The sequence below is a fragment of the Pavona decussata genome, unplaced genomic scaffold (genome assembly GCF_977016875.1).
Source record: "Pavona decussata unplaced genomic scaffold, jaPavDecu1.1 SCAFFOLD_254, whole genome shotgun sequence".
Lineage (NCBI taxonomy): Eukaryota > Metazoa > Cnidaria > Anthozoa > Scleractinia > Agariciidae > Pavona > Pavona decussata.
In genome coordinates, this window is record NW_028145657.1 from 1,082,028 (window position 1) to 1,102,918 (window position 20,891).

General features: G+C 38.4%; 2 protein-coding genes across 4 annotated transcripts in view; one reads left to right on the forward strand and one right to left on the reverse strand.

The window, feature by feature from the left end:
* Window positions 1-404: 404 nt before the first annotated feature.
* Window positions 405-15,479, reverse strand: LOC146456464 (uncharacterized). Of its 3 annotated transcripts, XM_085092933.1 has the most exons (7): window positions 10,635-10,765; window positions 9,026-9,283; window positions 7,201-7,371; window positions 5,210-5,605; window positions 2,801-3,539; window positions 2,223-2,770; window positions 405-1,426 (listed from the first exon to the last, which is right to left on the reverse strand). In XM_085092933.1, the coding sequence occupies exons 1-7, from the start codon at window positions 10,678-10,680 to the stop codon at window positions 1,284-1,286; spliced, it is 2,301 nt and encodes a 766-aa protein (XP_084949059.1). In that variant the 5' UTR covers window positions 10,681-10,765; the 3' UTR covers window positions 405-1,283. The 3 variants fall into 3 exon arrangements, with proteins under 3 accessions (XP_084949059.1, XP_084949058.1, XP_084949057.1); XM_085092932.1 differs by lacking the exon at window positions 10,635-10,765 and adding an exon at window positions 15,249-15,479 and having other exon boundaries at window positions 2,223-3,539; XM_085092931.1 differs by having other exon boundaries at window positions 2,223-3,539; window positions 10,635-10,778.
* A 5,244-nt stretch (window positions 15,480-20,723) lies between these two features.
* The window catches only part of LOC146456465 (uncharacterized), a 28,576-nt gene continuing 28,408 nt past the window's right edge, over window positions 20,724-20,891 (forward strand). Inside the window, exon 1 of the mRNA XM_085092710.1 lies at window positions 20,724-20,807. The gene's annotated coding sequence lies outside the window, so the exon portion shown is untranslated. The remainder of the gene's footprint in view (window positions 20,808-20,891) is intronic.

Here is a 20,891-nt window from a genome sequence, read left to right on the forward strand (position 1 = left end):
GGGGTTTCTGAGGATTGAAGTCATTTCAACCCCTCATTTAGCGTTAAATTCAGGGGTAAAAATAAGTGTAAAAGTGGGGATATTTCCAACCCAAAATTAAAACCCCATTTTAATTTTAGGAAAAATTGTCGAACAAATTTTAAAAATCTTTAATACAGGGAAAGAGTAGTTTGGACTGATAGTAGTGCCACTCGGTAAGAGTCGATAAATGAGTCACGCACCCTCGTAAGGAGAAAATTGCAGCTTCGAATCTCCACGCTATCTGTAGCCTGTGAGAGCCAGAGCAGGCCTCTCACTTCCTGGTTTTGTGTCCGCAGATGAAACCAGTGCCTGCTCTAGTGACGGCGTGTTTCGCTGTTCCTACTATCCCATCAGGGTCAGAGGAGAACTCTGGTTCCCATATCTCTTTATTTCTAAACATATTGTAGTTCTTATTGTAATTTAAAAGCTGAGAAAATAATGAAGGTACAAAAATTGGCATTTCGTGTATGCTTCACAAGTTAAATACAAATACAACCGAGCTACAAATACGAAAAATGGTGTTCAATTTTTAAAGACTCACTAGATCGTCCTGGGAAAGACAGCAAATCTTTGAACAGATTTAGATCATAAAGAGAGCAGGCTAATAAATGTAGCTTGATTTGCCTTTAATTGTCTCTGTATTTCTCAAAGATATACAGTACCTTTTACCTCAGGTTCTAAAAATTTGAGGCTGGAAGAGTACGCCGGTGAAAGTACTGGCTACTGCAAGTGACTGATTTACCTAAATCTATTTTATGGATAAGTTCGTTTAGCCAGTGTTTATAATTGCCAAAAACGATTAATATTAGGCTGAGAGGGGTCCCCCGACGTCATCCTAATCTAACATTGCAGCATTAACACAAAAGAACATTAGAGCTTTATCGTCCAAAACTATGTATACACTTTTCCCCACTGGAAGGACACAAACAAAACAGAGATTTTCAACTACGTTTACCGCAAACGGGAGAAATGACCACGTGAACATGTTTACCATACATTTGCCACTCGCTGTTTTCAGTTTCTCAGAAAAATTGAATAGTTTTGTGTCAGCCAGTCAAAGGTCAGAATTATTTTGCACTATTCTCATCTATTTACTTATTTGAACATAAACGTGAATCTAATGTTTGCTGTAAACGCGATTCTAACTCTCTCTATTGAGTATGTCGTAAATACTCCACGTGCACAATACTTAAAAGTTCAGCTTATGTACAGTAGACGTGGCATTGTCACGAATTCCACGGAAAGATTCTGGATAACAGTTTCTAATCGACTGAACCGATTTCTCCGGAGCGTTTCTTTCGTAACTTAAGGAACCAAAGGACAGCAACACCAATGAGAAGCAAAAATAATAAGCCTCCTAAGACTCCACCTATGATGGCGCCCGTGTAGGTCTCCTTTGATGCTCCTAACAGAAAATTTAAAAAAAAATTGAATTATGATGATATGTTTGATAACAAAAAATACAGAGTTCCCCAACCCAAAACCTCCTCCCTCCAATCAACGCAGCTCCCTCCAATCAATGCAGCTCCCTCCCTCGCCGACAAAAACATCCGAGCAAGTGATCGTCGACACTGTACGCATCTCTATCGAATCCCTAAATGGGGTGACCTACGTTTGTACGTACGTCTCACATTACTGGGAGAGAGGACAAAAGAACGAAAAACGTACAAAACAATGCGCTGAGCTGTAGCTTATAATATCTGGGTCCAGTGAAAATAGAGCTTTGAAAAGGTGAAGGCGTACTGCCCTAAATTCAAATTTGATTGCATGCGGTGGATATGATAGGCTACAATATTTAATTAAAGTTTGGAATGAAAAATACCGTACGTTATTGCAACAAAGGAGAAAAGGAAAGTCATTCTTATTATTTAAATGGACTATCTGGAGTGCTCTTCACTGAAATAATAATAATAATAATAATAATAATAATAATAATAATAACAATAATAATAATAACTTTATTAACGTGTCAAGAAATGTAGCTGAGGGGAGAAGTCCCCTCTACTAATAGTGGACACCTAACTAAATTCTAAAAATTCTAAAAAATTATAAAAAAAATGAATTAAAATTTAAAAAAAAAGAATGAAGATGAAGCTTGAAGAAGTGCGGTGTAACTACTTGCAATTAAACAACGGCGTGTACGACCCTTAAATCAACAAATTCAGTTTGTAAAATGGGTTGCAATTTAAACAATCATATACCTTGAGCATCTGGTGCTTCTTGGCTGGGGGATACTGTAGATGGGACGGCTGATCTCTCTGGGGTTGACGGTGAAATTGAAGTAGCAATATCAGTAATCGTTAAGCCTGCAGAAGATTGTGGAGCAATTCGCGATGTTGAAGACTTGACGCCAGGTGGTGTAACTGTAATTGATTTGGATGCTGTGACAGCTGTAGCGGTGACGTCAGAAGCTGTCACGGTAGTAAAAGTAACGTAATTTGTAATTGTTGATGGTGCTGTCATGTCAGTAGGTGTTGCTGATGATATTGATGCATGCGCAGTAATGTCAGCAGGAGTTGTTGCAATTGTGACGTCAGAAGTTGATGGTGAGGATGATGTCACGGTAGTAGTAGTGACGTCAGAATAAGTGGCTAACGAAATTGAAGTGGTCGTAGTTGTCACATCAGAAGCTGTCGTTGCTGCTGTCGTAGTAGACATATGGACGTCAGTTGGAGTTGACAGTGAGTGTCGCGGTGTTGCCACATCAGTAGCGATGCTGGAAGCTGTCGTTGTTGTTCCGGTCGTGGTACTACTAGGAAAGTCATAACGAATCGCTGACGTTATAAAACTTGCAGTAGTGACGCCAGTAGATGTTGTTGCAGTTGTTGTCAAAATTGCAATATTGACGTCAGCAGGAGTCACTGACGATGTTGCCACAGTAGTAATGACGTCAGATGCCACAGTAGTAGTGACGTCAGATGTTGTAGATGGCGATGCTGCCACGGTGGTAGAGACATCAGTGAATGCCAGTGACGATGTTGCCATGACGTCAAATGTTCTCGATGACGATGTTACCACAGTATCAGGGTTGTCAGAGGTTGTTGATGACGGTGTTACCAGGGTATTAGTGACGTCAGAAGCTGTCAATGGCAATGTTGCCATGGTATTACCGATGTTAGAAGGTGTCGATGACGATTTTGCCTCAGTAGAGGTGACGTCAGATATTCTTGATGACGATGTTGCTATTGTATCAGTGATGTCAGCGGCTGTTGATGACTGTGTTACCACGGTATTAGTGACGTCAGAGGCTGTGAATGACGACGTTGCCATGGTATTAGTGATGTCAGGGGATGTCAGCGACGATGATGGGGATGTGGATGGGGTTGTTGCCGGACCAGAAGTGACGTCAGAAGTAAATGCTGTCACTGTGATAGTGACGTCAGCAGGAATTGCTGTTGATATTGAAATGGTTGTAGAAGCTGTGTCTGAGGTTGCCACCACAGTTGCAGTAGTGACGTCGACAGCTGTAGCTCCAGATGCTGATTCTGTTGCCAGATTCCATGTGTTTAGGATAAAAGCTAAAATTGCCAAAGTAATGTTACTATAATAGATAAGTAATTTCACTATCTACAAAATCCCGGATATAAGTAATCGAATGATCGCAGTAACTGCCTCTTATTTATATATATTTAACAATTATTCCAGGAGCGCGCGTTGGATATGAGATGGTAAATAGCCAACGAGGCGCGAAGCGCCGAGTTGGCTATAACCGATCTCATATCCAACAAGCGCGAATGGAATAATTGTTTTTTTAAATTCTCCGCGTTTGGATATTGCTGTTCAAGTTTACTGAATTTTCTTTTAAGTAAAAATTTCTTTCAAATTGAAACGACCGGATGTTGAGGCAACTTCCAACCAAAGCGCGCGAAACTTAATGATCACATGACAAACGCAGCTCTTTGCGAACGGAGTTGAATGAAAAATCGAAAGCGAAGTAGATCAGACACAGCCGGACATTTCAAATTCAAGAAACGTTCAAGCCTTTCTGAGACAAGCATGCAAGTGCTTTTGAAGGTAGGTTTCAGCTTATCGAGAAGCGTAATAGTTGTGCACATTTGAGCAAATGTTTTGCTGTGTGGTTCCGAGCGAAGAAACAGATCAAGGGCGGCTTTTTTATGCTAAACTGAATTCCTCGCAGACGTTCTAAAACAGTTGAGGCAAGCCGAGTCTAAGTGTACGAGGTACAACCTCACTGAGACAAGCATTCAATGCAAGTTTTTAAACTTCAAGCTTATCGAGAAGCGTTAAGACCTGTGTACATTTGTACAAATGTCTTGCTGAGTGGTGCCGAGCGACTGAAACAAACATTATGGTCGCCGCTCGTACGGATTTCATAGATGAACTTTTGTAACTGGAGTCCTCGTAAACACGTAGAAATAGAAAGGCAGGCATTAAGCTCTTCTTGAGAAATTTCTTCGATCGGTTTTAACCTCTTACCACCAGGATTTGCAAGCCATCCTGAAATTTTTGAAGGTAACCGGTTGTTATTGTTGTTGTTGTTTTGTGATCTTAATCGTAAAATCGTGCAATTTTTCTGATTTTAAAGGAAACTTCAGAGACACGTACCATTAAACAGTGTCATACTGAACTTTGTGGCTTTTAATTGTTGTTATATTGAGATGGCATTGTCTGGCAATTCTTTCTTTTCTTTTTTTTTTTCTCCATTTTTCCGAACAAACTTTCGCTTCCCGCCGAAAAAAATTTTTTAGCTTAGCGACAGCTGGGGCAATCGTCTTCCATATAAGGTCAAACTACGGTATATGAGCTGATAACTGGGATTTAGTGAACCAATCAGAACGCTAGAAATGCAATATCCGAGGCTGAGAATTTAATAAATATAGATATACATAAAAAGTTACTCAAAATTTAAGGTGGAGATACGCGCCTTGCTGGCTCGAAACTCATGACCTCATTTCGTTCAAAACGATTTATTTTGGTTGGATTGAAGAGAAATGCTCCCGAATTGTGACAAAGTCAAAATTAAATTAAAGTAAATCATAACGAAGACAATTTAAGGTTAAACACTTCCTAGACTAACTGTTTTAGCCTTTGAAGGATTTACTCGTGAGTTTTAATTTTCAAATTGAACTCAATCTAGTAATGGTTTCAGTATATACTAATGGAGGGGGCAAAGGAATTAATCCACTAGAAAATAAAATTTTCCCTGTTTATTAACAAAAATGCTTACATCCCTCGCACTCCACTTCCCTCCTGCATGGAATGGAGCAACCAAACTGCGAAGAACTCGAGGAACTGGAAGGTATAGAAGCCATGGTGAAGTTAGATGACGTAATAAGCAACGATGACGTCATGATGGATGAAGAAGAGTTCGTGTCGACGACGGATGACGCGTTAAGGGACGATGTCGTCATTCTACTGGATGACGACGTCATTGAGGAAGAAGTAGAGCTCGTGTTGACGACAGAATGTGCGTTAAGGGGCGATAACGTCATTCTATTGGATGATAACTTCATAGACGAAGAAGAAGAGCTTGTGTCGACGACAGATGATGATCTAACGGACGATGACGTCGTCATGTTGACTGGCGTTGAGGTCATACTGATCTTAGAAGATGACGTATTCGCTGTGCAAAGCGAGAAAATCAGATACAGGATTAGTAGAAAGATACCAAGTTTTTGGTTCGAAATTTCGGAAATTTTCCTTGTTAAATGGAGATAATTGGAATTAATTGGTAGATCAAAAAACGTACGTTAAGGCGGCGCAAGATTGGGCAAGAAGACAACAAAATAGAAATGGAACTTTTCTGCAAATGAAACGGTAATTTCCTGTTTCAGCCGGTTTTGAACTAGTGAAAAAGTGAAGTACCTGTTTGTTTCGAAACATTTCTGTCTGATCCGCGCGTACTATTTGCATATAATTTAACCGGTTCAACTGAAAAGTTTGGCATAATGGAAAGCACCCTAAACTACCTTGTAAATATTCTTGTTCTCAACTTTGCAACTTCAGGTTTAATGAATTCCGTTCGGTGATAATTTCTGGTGATACAATTTTTTTATGATGGCAAGCTAAGCAGACTTCTTAGAAAAATGCGAAACTGAACTTCTTAACCAAAGAAGATAGTGGGTCAAGAAAAATTGTTCCGATGAACGCTGAAAGAAGGTAAAGCAAATCATTGTTACTGACTGAATTTCTTCGTTCACAGTTAAGACTGTAAGGGCTCATGTGAACGTATAAGATCCTTGAAAAACTATTGAGAGTAATGACCTAAAAGTGGTAGAGTGAATCCTACAAGTTAATAGCAAAGTACGTTAAACTGATGCGAAGGGCAGTCCTCTACCCAAAGGAGTAACCGTTGTGGCTAAAGGGGAATAACTTTTAATTTTGGATTAAAGTACATAACTAAAATGAAAGTTTCTGAAAATTTGTCATGGTCCTTCATTTATTTAACTGTAGCTTGAAATTGGCAATGATGGAGTAAAAAATATTGGGTTATTTGGTTAATTAATTGTGTACTGACCTTTCCGGCCACAACTGAACCTTGTAACATTAAAGAGAAGGTCCTCAACAATGCTTTCAATTCACTGTGAACAATTTGACGCAGAGTAAAACAGCACTGTAGGGCCCAGGTAAGAGGAGTCAACAAGACATCCTCGAAGTCATACTGAGTAACATGCAACATCCTCATTAAAGTACTCGCAAATGTCGGCTAACATTTTTTTCCTTACCCTTTCAGTTTAATATCGTGCTCTAATTTTTCAGGTAGGTTAACGTATTGTAAGCACATACTAATACTTTTTATTATTTGCCTAGACTAGCACTGTTTTTCTGCAGGTGGTATAAAATTGACATCTAATGGAAATTAATAATCTGAAGTCAATTAACTTAATTTCATGCTGACTGATTTGAATTCACAACGAACGTTTGCAAGGACAGTTGTCAACAATCACCTTCCAGATTGGCATATTTTCTTCTTGCGCGTGGCACAGTGTGTGTTTTTGTTTGTTTGTTTGTTTGTTTGTTTTTCTACCTCTGCACACACTAACCTGAAATTACCAACGCGACGACCGTTGGCAGACTTTTAAAAGTCGGCCTTTTCATGATACCTGTTATAAAGAATTCTTTGATGGTTGCGACTTTGGTGTTCTGAGCCAACGAAACGAAAACAATAAGATGATAAGGTGAAACCAGACCCAAGTTGACAAAGAATAGTTCACTCACCAACAGAAGGGCTACATTTGCACACATAGTAGCAACTGGAAGGTAGTGGCGACGAGGAGAACAAGAGGGAGGAGCTGCTGGCCAATATGGCTGTATTATTGGTTGAACTGACAGAGCTGGTCATGGTACTGAACGAGGAGATGTTTAAGATGTTTGAGGAACTGACGATGACTGGCAAGGAAAAAAACAAAACAGGATTTGTAGAGGAAGAAAAAATCGGTTAAAAGGCTGAGAAGGAGCAGGGGCTACTCCTTGATGAGAGCACTTACACCCCACCATTGACTTCCCAGTTCATTCCTACCGAAGAGTAGTTTTTTTAGGATGAATCTGTTAATAGTTTTCAGCCTTGTATTCCAAGGTCTTCTGACGATTTTTATTCCTCCAGAAAGACGTAAATTACGCTGTGACCTAGTTGACGAATACAATCACGGGCGTGTGCCCTTTTGATGATGACTTAATCCACGATCATGCTTTTGCAGAGCTGTCATTGTTCAAGTGTCTCGTTACAGGTGCACCAACACTGATTTTGTTGAAACTTTCATTGGACATTTTTGACGTTTATTATACTAGTATTAAGAGAAGTCCAGTATTTAACACGTCATGTTTATGGATCAAGTCTTGAGAGGGAGTCGAACTCATGATCTTCGTACAGTGGTCGAATGCTCAACCCCCTGCGCTGCTTGGAGAATCGTGGTGAGCTCGGCTATTTCCTATTGTCATTAATTGCTAGGGATGAATTATAAAATTTGACTGGTCGGTGTAATAACTTGGCTTTAACTTTGAGCGAAACTATGCACTAAAAATTCGATTGGCATAAACATTTTCATCCCGTTTTCTCTTAAAAAATCCTTAAAAAAACGTTGTCAATCATCCTCGGAGCTGAGGATGGTGAGCAATTTGATTAGTCCATGTTTGTCCAAGGGATTTGATGTTTCCATGGTGGTCAATCTCGTCTTGAAAGACATTTAGATCTCAATTCGAAATTTTTTCAATCGCTCTCAAGAGCACCAATTCGTCTCAGCATTTTTACCAGCATTTAGTCAGGTTAATAAATCTCCAAGGTTTTGGGAAAATCATACACTATTCATGAAATTCAGTACTGATTACGTCGAATTTAATAGAATCCACGGGCGATAAAAGAAGTCGATCCTCAATTAAGCGTATTCAAGTAGACATATTTGATATTTGTTTTACGGCTTGATAGTAATGATCTAGGGTTATTCGAAATTTTCTTTTGTTTAATATGGCGGCTGTTATACTGAACATAGCTCAGTTTTGTCGAATTGTCATTTAGTTTCCGATGCCAGGTAAGTATGGAAATGTATTCAGTGATCCATTTTGTTTCAAGTATCCCCTACTCGGGCTTCTGGCCGGGAGAAAACACTAAAACTCATTTTGTTTTGCTCTCCCTTTGCGAAAATCGCCTGACGTCTTCTCTGTTCTGAGAAAATGTACTTACTGTTTTCCTTTAGCTGACCAAAACAATTTGAAATTCTCGTTTTCTCGTCCACACTACACTTATGTCCAGAAATGCATCTAACCATGAATTGGGTACTCCCACACTACACCACGAAAATGGCGTTATTGGCGAAAAAAGTCCGTTATTGGTGACCGAAAGCGTCATTTTAGTGTGGACAGGAGACCAAAGCGGAAAAAAAGTTCCGTTTTAACAGTGATTTTCCGGAGTATTGTAAACGTGTATTAAAATGTGATTTTTGAGTGAGTTTATGACGACCACACAAATTAATTAAACTTTGTTATACGAGAAGTGATTCGTTAAAAAGGGGAACCCAAATATTAGTTCACTGCACTTCAGTCGGTCTACCTTGGCTGCTGCTAGTAATACTGATGAAACTGCTGCTGCTGCTGCTGCTGCTGCCGCTGTTGCTGCTACTGCTGCTGCTGCTGCTGCTGCTGTTGCTGCTACTGCTGCTGCTGCTGCTGCTGCTGCTGTTGCTGCTGCTACTGATGCTGCCACTGCTGCTGCTGCTGCTGTTGCCATGTGCAATCGACACGAAGGAGATGATTATCCATACCCTCAGGGCGCATGAGACTGGACTGAATCCCCAACTCATGTCCAGCACTAAATATGTCAAACAAGATCAGAATAAAATGTAAAGCATGGAATTGATTACAGATGGATAAAGTTGATATCTGATCTATAACATTACGAACGTCCGGCGGAGGAATCTGAGTCAAGGAGTGAAAATTTTCATTCTTACGAGCGGCTGCCTGAGAATATCGAGAACTCGCGGTCAAAACTGAAATTTCGGATTTCCTCACATTTTGTCAGAGAACTATTATAGAACTATTTACGAAAATAACAATAAAACTTTCCAAAGATTTTTCGTTCTCGAGAATTCCGGCATAATGTGAAATGCCGTGATCGCGTCGCAGCCGGCGTTAAATTTTGGCGAGATTTGGTGCATTTTTAAATCGCTCAGGAAGGAAGACGGCTTAGCGTATGAAAACGATCTTTTGAAGTTAAGTTAGGCATCCTTTCGAGAATACGGTCTTAGGGAAAATATTGCTGGAGGATTCTTATTTACATGCAGTTTTTAAAGTCCGAAGATTCCTATTTTCAGTATTTTCGTTAACACTGGAAATTGTGGAAACTTTGCGGACAAATACCGTGTCCTGGTACATCGAAATTTGTAGCAATTATTATACTTTAGGAAAGCTCTATACACGTACTGCAATATATAAAAAATCCAGCTTGGGTAATTTAAAATCCAACCGTTGACGGAAGTAAACACATGATAGGAAATTCTGATATGATATATTTCAAAAATGGCAGTGGTTACGCAAGGACAAGTTAATAAGTTTAAAATAAATTTATTGTTTATGTTTCATTTCGGGTGGAATAAAACTAAGTTGTTATTCGGAAACAAAACCTCATGTGTTGATGGGTTTATCCCTATAAAAATTAATTTCATTCCTAGTAGATGATCACCGATCGCAAACGAAAGAATGAATTGTTCAGGTGTTGAGTCACGCTTTCCTCGGTACGCCAGCGTCATACGAAACAAAATCAATAAATATTTCACATCAAAGTGTATCTGAAACCCCCGACAGACGATAATGTTTCATTAAATTACTAATCGACTTGCATGAAAAACGCCTTTGGTTCAGAAAAGTTGCGCAAAAGTTGCAGTTTTTATAAATCCTGGGTTTGTCAAAGATGCATCTCATCTTCACTACCAATAAAATGTCGTGAGTCAGGCACTACATTGAGCTGGACAAGCGAAGACGAGAATAAGCTGAAGAACAAGGTATCTGTGTTTTCAATTTGCAGGTCCTAGACTATATATCATAAACAGAACTGAGATATCAGAGCGGGTAGAAAAAATCATGCTTTCACTTTAGTGCAAGGCTGGCCATAATATTATCTTCAACAGCTACACGGCTATACATATATTTGAATTAGCACTTACCGTTCCAATGCCTGCAAAATAGGCATTTAATGAACCATCCGCCCATTAATGCGAGCAATAGTCCACCCTTCTCAGTCCGATCCGGATAGAAGAGCACCAGAAAATAACCAAGGTTGTTTGCATATTATGGCCATCACTGTGTACATAGCTATTTTAAACTTGCTATTTATAAAAAATGACGCAAAATGGTTATAAATAGCAATGTGCGTTCTTGGTTTGGAGTGGACTGTATTTCTTCTTCCGCGATGTCATATTTTGCAGTTTCTATATATTTTCGGTTGCATTTATGGCTTCGTGCTCATTTTCGTCCTTGATAGACGACGAGTCCGGTTGCGGTCAAAGTTCGTACCTAGGGTCTGTCGGATTATGCCGGCATAATTTTGAGAATAATACTCTATCTGGAGCATCAGGCATAATGCTGGCATAATACTAATGTATTTTGCAGCATAATGCTGTTGTTTCTGAAAACTGTGAAAAGTGTATGCAAATTTTGCCACCAACTCCAGCTAGAATGTACAAAGTTGATAACAGCAGGAATATTTTAGAAACTAAATTCCTTAGACTGGTATAATCGAAGGCGTGGTTACCACTTTATGCCAGACGTCCAAGCTCCAAGCTTGTACAGTGTTCGTGGATTTGCATCATGGAAGGATCAGATAATTCAGACAGACTAGGAATGTTTAATAATGGGTACAGTCCTATGGGGGGTGGGGTGGAAGTGTCATTTTAGTCCCGCATAATTTGAGCACCTCCAGCCGAGCATAATTTTGAGCATAATACCCTGCTTTCACGGGTGACGCCCAAAAGCATAATACTCTATTTTACGAGCATAATCCGAAAGACCCTATTCATACTATTACAGCAACCGTTTCTTTGGGTGAATGCCAAAAAGATATCTCCAGTCATCCAGGTGCCAACGCCAGGAAGGTGTTTGCTGACGACAAAACTGACAGTGAAATGTAATTAATCCTCGCGCGCACATGTTAGTAAAGTTATCGATCATCTGATGTTGTTGATTGAACATATGAAGTTAAGTTAACTGACTTTATATTGATGGAATACAAACAGCGATGATATTTCTGATCAAACTGCGATGACCCAAGAACAAAAGTCTTAACATTAATGGAATTTGATATTCTGAAAGGATGAGCTCGAATAACAATCTGACCATCTGCCCGTGCCGTCGAGATGTCTACGGTCTTCGTTGGCAGTAGCCTCCCACGCAGTCGTTTTTAGGGGACTCGTAGTACATCCTCCCTGAGTCCCCTCAAAACGACTGCGTGGGAGGCTACCGTCAACGAAGACCGTAGACATCTAATTTAGACGTCTAATTTAGTCGGAAGGTGTCGAGAGGGAGAAAATCGGCGTGACTAGCATTCCGCAAGTTGCTTGTCTTCGCGCTTGCGAAACCCAGATATGCCTGGATAAGCCCTAAAATCATCATCATCATTATCATCATCATCATCATCACCATCGCCATTATCGTCATCATCATCATCATCGGTGAATCGAATAAAGGCCTTAGAGGTAGGGCATGTTGCTTTGCTATTTTGTGAACATGAGAAACCTGCAGTTACTATTAAATGACTGTAGTGCAGAAATACTTCGGATAATTGTTGAATACCTTTTACGTGCAGGGGTATATGTGTACTGAAGGAGATTCAAACTTCATTCAAATTAAAGTAGCCACAGTGATAGAATGATTGTTGAGACCATTGCAGTTTTTGAATATTATTTTCTCTTTTTTTGTTTAAGTTTTATCAGTCACCTTTCGTTCCAAGACCAGACTATTGTCTCTCTATACCACATGGTACCCCCCTCTTAGATAAAACAATAGTTTCCTCGCTTCCTCTTCTCCCCGCATTAACTACATTCACCGTCCTGAAATAAATGTGATGGTATATTTCCGGCCTGGTGAATAAATGAGAATGATGTATTACATTCCAGAAAGTTACGCAGGCATACTCGGAGAAAAGAAATCCGAGTACTCCTATCAGGAGTCGAACTTAAGACCTTCCGATTACCAGTTCGGATGCTCTACCATTGAGCTACAGGAGACTCGTGGGAGCTAAGGCCATTAAACTAGGTTCATGGGACAAACCAGGTCCTTATAAGCTCCTGGACAAACATCCTGCATACAGCTAGGATTTGAATGTCGAATGTGTAGTATATGAAATAAATGTGATGGTATATTTCAAGCCTGGTGAATGAATGAGAATGATGTATTATTCCAGAAAGTGACGCAAGCATACTCGGAAAAAAGAAATCCGAGTGCTCCTATCAGGAGTCGAACCTAAGACCTTCTGATTACTAGTAATCGTACAGCTTCATTTAAGAAGTGAACAAATTGTCACTCTTCTGTTTAGTGAAAAACGTACTAGCTACGTGAAGTACAATAATGAAATTTGTCGATCATTCTGACGTTGCGTTATCGGAAAACATGCCACGGCAATCGGCCTTTACGAATTTTGCTGTGGCATTAGTTATCACTCACTCTAACTGTGGATAACTTTTTTGTATAGGAATATTCAGCAACGAAAAACTGTTTAGAGTATTACATTTTGTATTGTAGCGATAACTTTGTCATTCTCTCGGGAAAATATATTACACAAACTAAATGTATTTTAAATGTGTTAACTAGTACTTGCGTGACCACTGCGATATTTCGAAGAAAATACACAAAAAATTCCCTTATGTTAAATTTTGTTAACACTTGACTATAAATGTTATACCCAAATTAGATTTCTTACATGTTGCAGTAAAATAAAAAATCGTAACTCAAGCATACCTGTTAGGGTAAGTTTTGATGTACTAGGACAAGATTTTGCCTTGAATTATTTCCTTATTTTCAAGTGTTCACGTGCGAGCCTGAGTTCAACTGGCAGACTGTGATCTAGAAAACGTGCCTGCTTTGCACAGCTTCACAAACCCAAAAGTGATTTTAACGCCTGTAATTAGCTTTATTATTGAAACAAGTTCTTATTTAGTAAGATATATCATAAATACTTGGTTCTTGATGCACCTTGTGGCAATGAAAAAAACTGAGGTTGAGATCTGGACGAGCAGAAAGGTGACATGACACTTGGACCTTTTCAAATTTGGGGTTACATCTCACTCCCTAGTTAGACTTATTTTATTTAAGGTATATATAAAAACAATACAGAAGTTATTAGATCATTAGATTTAGTTTTGGAACAAGAATTTTATAATTCTCCGGTAAAAATAACATAACAAACAATAATTTATTGAAACATGTCATCTTGTCCTTGCGTGACCACTGGAATTTTTTGAAAAAATATGTCAAAAATTCCCTATGTGTTTTATTCCGTCAAAGGCTGGCTTTTAAATTACTCAAGCTGAATGTTTTATATGTTTCAGCACAAGAATAGAGCTTTTCTTTAATGTAACTTTCATTGTAAATTTCGATGTACCAGGAAAAAAATTTTGTCCGCAAAGTTTCCACAATTTCAAGTGTCAAAAAAAAAATGCTGAAAGTAGGATTCTTCGGACTTTGAAAACTACATGTAAATAAGAATCCTCCAGCAATGTTTTCATAAGACCGTATTCTCAGAAGGATGCCTAACTTTACTTCAAAAGATCGTTTTCACACGCTAAGCCGTCTTCCTTCCCGAGCGATTTGAAAATGCACCAAATCTCGCCAAAATTTAACACCGGAGTGAGTGCAACGTGATCACGGCATTTCACATATATTGTGCCGGAATTCTCGAAAACGAAAAATCTTTGCAAAGTTTTACTGTTATTTTCGTAAATAGTTCTCCAAAGGGATTCTTCTGACAAAATATGATATATAATATAATATCGCAATTTTTTATAGTCAAATGTTTTTCTAAGTCTTTGCTTCTAAAATATGAGGAAATCCGAAATTTCAGTTTTGACCGCGAGTTCTCGATATCCTCAGTCAGCCGCTCTTAACTCAATATCATAAACAACTGAAAAAAGCACCACCTGAGAGAGGAGAGCACAAAAGGTTCATTTGAATCATCACAGCGAAGATTACAAGACTCCAGATTTCGAGTCTCGTAATCTCGCTCCAGCTTTTCGACCATGTCCTTTGTGTGATTTCATTAAAAAAAAGGAGAAATAAGCTACCGCTTTTCAAATGCGAGCGTAATAACGTTTAAACACGCCTTTAAATTCTCTCGCATTCTCCATTATGTCTAACGCCTTGTTTCCGATTGGTAGTAACTTTGTTTGCACCTGTCTCACTCTTGAAACTATGAATAAAGTTTAACTCCGCTGATGAAATCGCTTGAACAAACAATACTAACAAAGATTCAGAGCTCTTGAGGTAGAATTGATAGGGAATTTTTGCATTTCGAGACAACGTTAAGTTCGATAGTTTCCCCAATTTTTCTTTGAGAAATAAAATTTGTGCAACATTTTGAAACTATGTAACTAAATGACGAACGCCCTTCGGCTCGGAAACAAATAATTGTCTTAATTAAGACTCCATGTTACTAGGTGATTCCAAGCCTTAAACTAAATCTGCTTTAAATCTTCTTTACTTATCAAGGATTTTAAAATCAAAAGCATTCACTTACTCGTCCGTGAATATCATTTGTACAAGTGGTAATCGATAAACATTGAACTTACCTTTCGTTTGTCTTCCATTGCGCGCCATTGAAACTTTGTTTTTTTGGAAAATTGTTTTCCTTTTTTAACTTTTTTTAATTTCACTTTTGCAATTGCAAATTAACTTGCTGCTTTTTCCCTGAACGCTCAATAGAGGAAAACAAAACGTGCGTGAATGCCAAGGCACGAGAGAAGTGAAATTAAAGTTTCCGACTACTTGACTAACGTAGCGGTCAGAATTGAACGAATTTTCCCGAAAGTATTTCGCCTTCAAAACAAGTGATGTTATGACGCGTGTCATCTAACAATACCACTGACTGTGTCTTACAAAATATGGATAGTAATTAACAACCAAGGCAACTTGAAATACGAAAATATCAAACAACTGCGATAAAAAGCTGAACAAATTAAAACTTTGAGCCAATAAGATAACGTCCTCTTGCCAATAAGGAATGCAGAAGTCTTTGTTTTAGCAGTAAGAGGGCCCTCGTGTAGGTCTTAAGTTTAGATTACCCTCATAAATATCCCAGAAATATAATCTTGCATCGCATTACAAACACAATATAACTTGTTTTTATGCTCTCAAAACCGTTTTCATTCCGTCATTTTAAACCTTTCATTGGTCTGCCATCAAATGTAAACGAATAAAAAACTTCTTTTGCAATTAATCTTTATTTGCATACGTTAAAATAACAAAATGGAGGGACGCTTGATACAAGTGAAAAGATCAAAATCAAAGGGGTGCGTAAATAATTGGAAGGATCATGAATATATGAAAAATAGTTTTCTTGCCGGAAAATCAAGCCCTTGCAAAACTTGCTAGAGTACAAAACGCCAATATCAGTTATATCTTAGCTTTAGCACTTTCATTGTCAGATTTACAGGCAGTCAATAAAGATGACCCTAACTTGATTGCAATAGTGTAAAAAATGTAGAGTTAAGTCTCACGGCCAGCAATACAAACGTTTGAGTCCACTACTAATTGTTGAAATCTTATTGTTCACATTAAAGACACTTCGGCACCATAGTGCGTGAAAAAGGAAATATTAAAAAAAAAGCATTTTGCCAGCTTTTGTATTTTCGTTTTATAAATTGGAGCCATTGAAAGCAGACAGAATGATTGATTTACTTACGTAGATCTAACTAACTAGACATGAGTCTGGAAAATTCTTCTGCGTCAGTAGTGACGTATAAGATGTCTTTGTCTAATGCCAAAACCGAAAAAACATTTCATGTTTTCTGAGCAAGTTATGACAACGCAACGAAAACGCTTTTAATCGCAGTTCTAACTCATTCTGGTGCTAGTATCATGGATGTGGGTCACTATATTTAGTTACGATGGTTTGGTTTTATCAACTGGGTTAACCAAACAACAGCTCTCAAAACTCTTTACGGTCTCCAAATTACCTTACAAACTGTACCCGGTTGATAAAATCAAATATTCATTTCCACCCCCTCACCGATGAAGCGCCACTATCATATTTCCGTATTCTTTGGCTTGTCGAAGGATGAGCTCTTTTGGAACTATTCCGGAATAGGAATAAACGGAATAGGTTTACTGAAAATAACAGGAATTGGGCTCTTTTTCAGGTTTATGGTAATAGGTGAAATTGAACCCTTATGGGAACTGACATTCTTCTTATATTCTGTCATTTCTAAACCGGGATAACAATACTGATAACAATTTACATTCACATTGCCGCAATTACGATTTGCTCTCGCCTGGCCTCGTAGCTAAGTCGATCAAACCCGGAGGTCGTCGGTACGATTCGCGCCGAGGTCGGAAATTTTTTTCTTTGCCTCGTGCGATCTCCCATTTCCTTACTAGAGCTAAAGCTCAGGGGAAATTCATGGATTCACTTAAGCACATTAACTTACAGTACAGAGTGAATTCTCTGCTTCATCATTTGTAACAATTGGTAGACTGAATTTTCCCAAGACAATGCGTCCTAATTAATAGATTTGCCTGTGGGTGCTCGTGGCGTTGTGGGAGTAATTGCTTTATCTCATTCTGTTTACCAACACAGTGACTGCCTTCCAGAAGCCTATAATTTCCGAAATAAAACTGCAACATATGGTAGTTGTAAGTGAAGTTGCGAACTGTTGCTTTGATGGAGAATTATACAACCGCAGTCAAATAATTAACACGTTGCATTCTCACTCCATCATTAATTACGTCAACTGCCCCGTCTTAAATGTCAAAATTTCCGCTGGTCTTTACTTGAATCTGAAGTTCCCACAAGATCTTGGATTAAATTTTGTTAGTTAAATGTATCTAACAAAACAACAACCTTTTTTTCAACGATTGCTCCCTGGCGGGAACAAAAGAGTAAAAAACAAGCATAAATATAATTTAGTTCATTCCACTTGAGTCAAAATGTTCTAGGAAATCATCTGCTTCTGCAGGTGTTCTTGTTTTCAAGAAGGTGCAATTGTAAGGTTATCTTGATAACAACACCGTAAAAAATTTTACTTTTTTTTTTTTTTTTTTGGCACATCAGTTGTTTTGAAAATTTCTTTACAATATGCCATATTCTTCTAGGAAAGACTTTTTATTTTTTTCAGTCTTGATAACAAAAAAAAAACTTTCATAATTTCTGTTATAAGTAAATTATTAATCCTGTCCTGTAATGATTATTTTAACAAACTGGTGGGATTGGCTCTTGAAAAGTCACAAAGCGTGTTTTTTTTTTTCACTTAATTTCGCACATGTGAAGCTAGTGAATGGCCTTGTAACGAGTCTCCCCTTAGCTGATTGGTCAGTTAGAGAGCATCAATGTCAAGGGCATAGATATACCTGTACGCCGGACGCGCGTGGGTACATGAACAATATCTAAAATTGAGGAAATAATTGAAAGAAAAAACAAGCAAACCAAAAACTTTAACCTACAGTGATACAATGCCTGAATCCCAATTTTTCGAACTCTTGATTAGCCAGACCTTCGGTTAACTCCAACTGAAGAGGTTGTTTCCATTGGATTTGCTTCACTCAAACATTTTCATTTTACCCCCGACTTCTCGAACTTTCGATAACCCGAAACTACCGCAAACTCGAACCAATTCTTCGCTTCAGGGCCGGGGGGCGAGGGGCAGGGGGCTGGTGGATTTGAAACATTGAGCGTTCCTGTGAAAAAGTCTACGCCCATGGGTTTACACGAGGTTGTGGGTTCGATTTAGGGGCTTAGATGTCCACTATGATGCTCGGCTCCATGCCTCCAAGGTTGTTGGCTTCGGTGGCGAAGCAAGTCGAGGACTGAGGACAAAGCTGTGATGAGTTATGAATAGTAGTTACTAAGTAAACAACAAGAATGCACCTTTAATATGAGCTCTTCAGGGTGAAAGCCTCTGAATAGTCGTATTTCACTTACGCTTGTAATAGCTGTGAAAATTATTCTTCATTGAACACCATCCCTTCACCCTAAACAATCTGAACGCGCCCCAGTCAAGCGCGGGATCTATCTAGAGCACTAAGCATATTTGCGCGTGCGCAGCAAAGCTAGGAACCTTTCCAAGGAACTCGATGGCGCCCCAGCAATATAAGGACGGAACGTTGAACAGGAGGGTAAACTATGCGGGCAATTTTACACATTAGTCTTAACTTGTTCCCTGTACGTGCACACATGACGTATATGTCCTTTGCTTTAGTACAAACTTTGTCTTTAAGGACATCCATTCTACCAGGAATCGAACTCTAACTCGGCAGGAATATTTGGTTTTATCAACAGCATTGGTAAATTGGCCACCGTGAAGACATTCGAGAGCTGAGGTTTTAAGCGCCAGCCCTTCGTCAGACCGAGTTACTATTCTATTAAGTTTTTTTATTCTTTTTCTCTCTTTTTCTTTCCCCTTTATTTTTATTTCTTCTTCTGCTCTTTTCTTTCTTTCTTTCTTTCTTTTTTTTTCGCATTGCTTTTTGCTCAAGAGTTCTATGTCAACAGAAGACCATATTATAAAAGTCGTAACTATGTACACAAGTCGCACTGAACGGTCGTGACTTTAAAATATGTTAGCAATAAGCTATTTGGTGTATGGATCCGCGGTATTTTTGGATTGCCAATATATATTACGGTTCTTTTTTGATCTAATATAAAATGGGGTCACCTTTTAATACGCATGTAAGTTAATTGAAATATTAATTACGGTCGATTATTTATCGTGTGCTAGGTTCTCATTTTAAGCCATAGCTATCCACCTAATCCCTTAAATTCTAAAAGGGAGACCAAATCCTCTTCTCAGATTATTAAAAGCTTACCACATAACCTAACTGTTGTATTTCTTGTGACAAGCCAGGCTATTTTGAAATAAATTAGTTGAACTTTAATTTAACTTGCGTCCATTCCATTCTATTCACATTCAAATAGAACCAATTTTAGAAATGACCTTGGACTACGCCTTGTATTTTCAGAGGCTTGAGGTAATTATGTTGGCAACTGTTTTTGCCCGTGTGTTTAGGCCCCGGCGGCGGGGAGCTGGTGAATTATAAGGCTTAAAGCTTACAACCTTGGTGTTACAGCAACCGAAATGTTGTAATTCATTTCGTATTTTCTAATCTAAATTATCATTTTTTTCGTAACGGTTTAACGTTTTACTATAGCCATTTTGGTTTACTTTTCCAATTAACTAAATTAACTATCTACTGAGAATAACGTAAATGTTAATTTAAAAATTAAACCCTATATTTTAATAAAAAAAAAATATTTACCTATCGGAGAAAAGCAAATAGGTTATATCAAATTTTATTTACCGGCGACCTAAACACAGAGTTCCCTTCTTTGTTTCTTGAATGGTTCTATGACAACCGTCCATTGAATGCACAAAGTACTGAAACTTGTTTTACCAGTTCGACAACTCAGTTGTCATTTACTCACTATTTCTAGTAACATCTTTAATAATAAATATCCAAAATCGCAGGTACAATCGTTACACAAAACGCATTACATTATTGACTTATTGTTTAACTTAATACGACTTCGGATTTTAATTTGTAATGTACTGTTGCCTTGGTTGTAATCACAATTGATGCAAATAAACACTGAGACAGAGGCTGCAATCTGCATGTACGCAAATCCCTCCCAGGCAACTTGTAAATTACTAATCGCAGTATTTCAGAAAGACGTACGCGATCGTGAAATCGTGAAGGAAGCCATTTCTAAGTCTTTTGTCGCTTTCTGCTGTTGTATCAGATTTTTAAAACACGACCGACAAAATACGTGAAAAAAGTAATTTTATCTAACGCGCAGAGAACAGGACGTGAAGACGCGATGTTGGGTAATAGTGATGATTTACGAGTATGCGTTCACATCTTCAAATCTATCCCTATACAATAGATGTATTTCTAGCCGTTTCCTTTTTCCTTGTTTTCAATTTTAGGGATTAAGTCTGATGGTTAGGCGTTCTATAACTGTTTACGATGTTAGCACACAAGTCTTGAATCGCTTGGAAGATTAATTTTATACGTACACTTGTTTAATCTACATCTATTGATTTTACTCTTCCATATAGGGTTTAGAAAATCTGCCTGGCAAATATGGCTACCGGTATTTCTCTCCCTCGTGTCGATTTCATACGGCAGTAGTCAAGGTAGGTACATTTACATTATGATATCACGCTGTTTTTTATCCAGTTTTATAGCGTTTTGAACGGTCTACATCCAGATTAATCAGT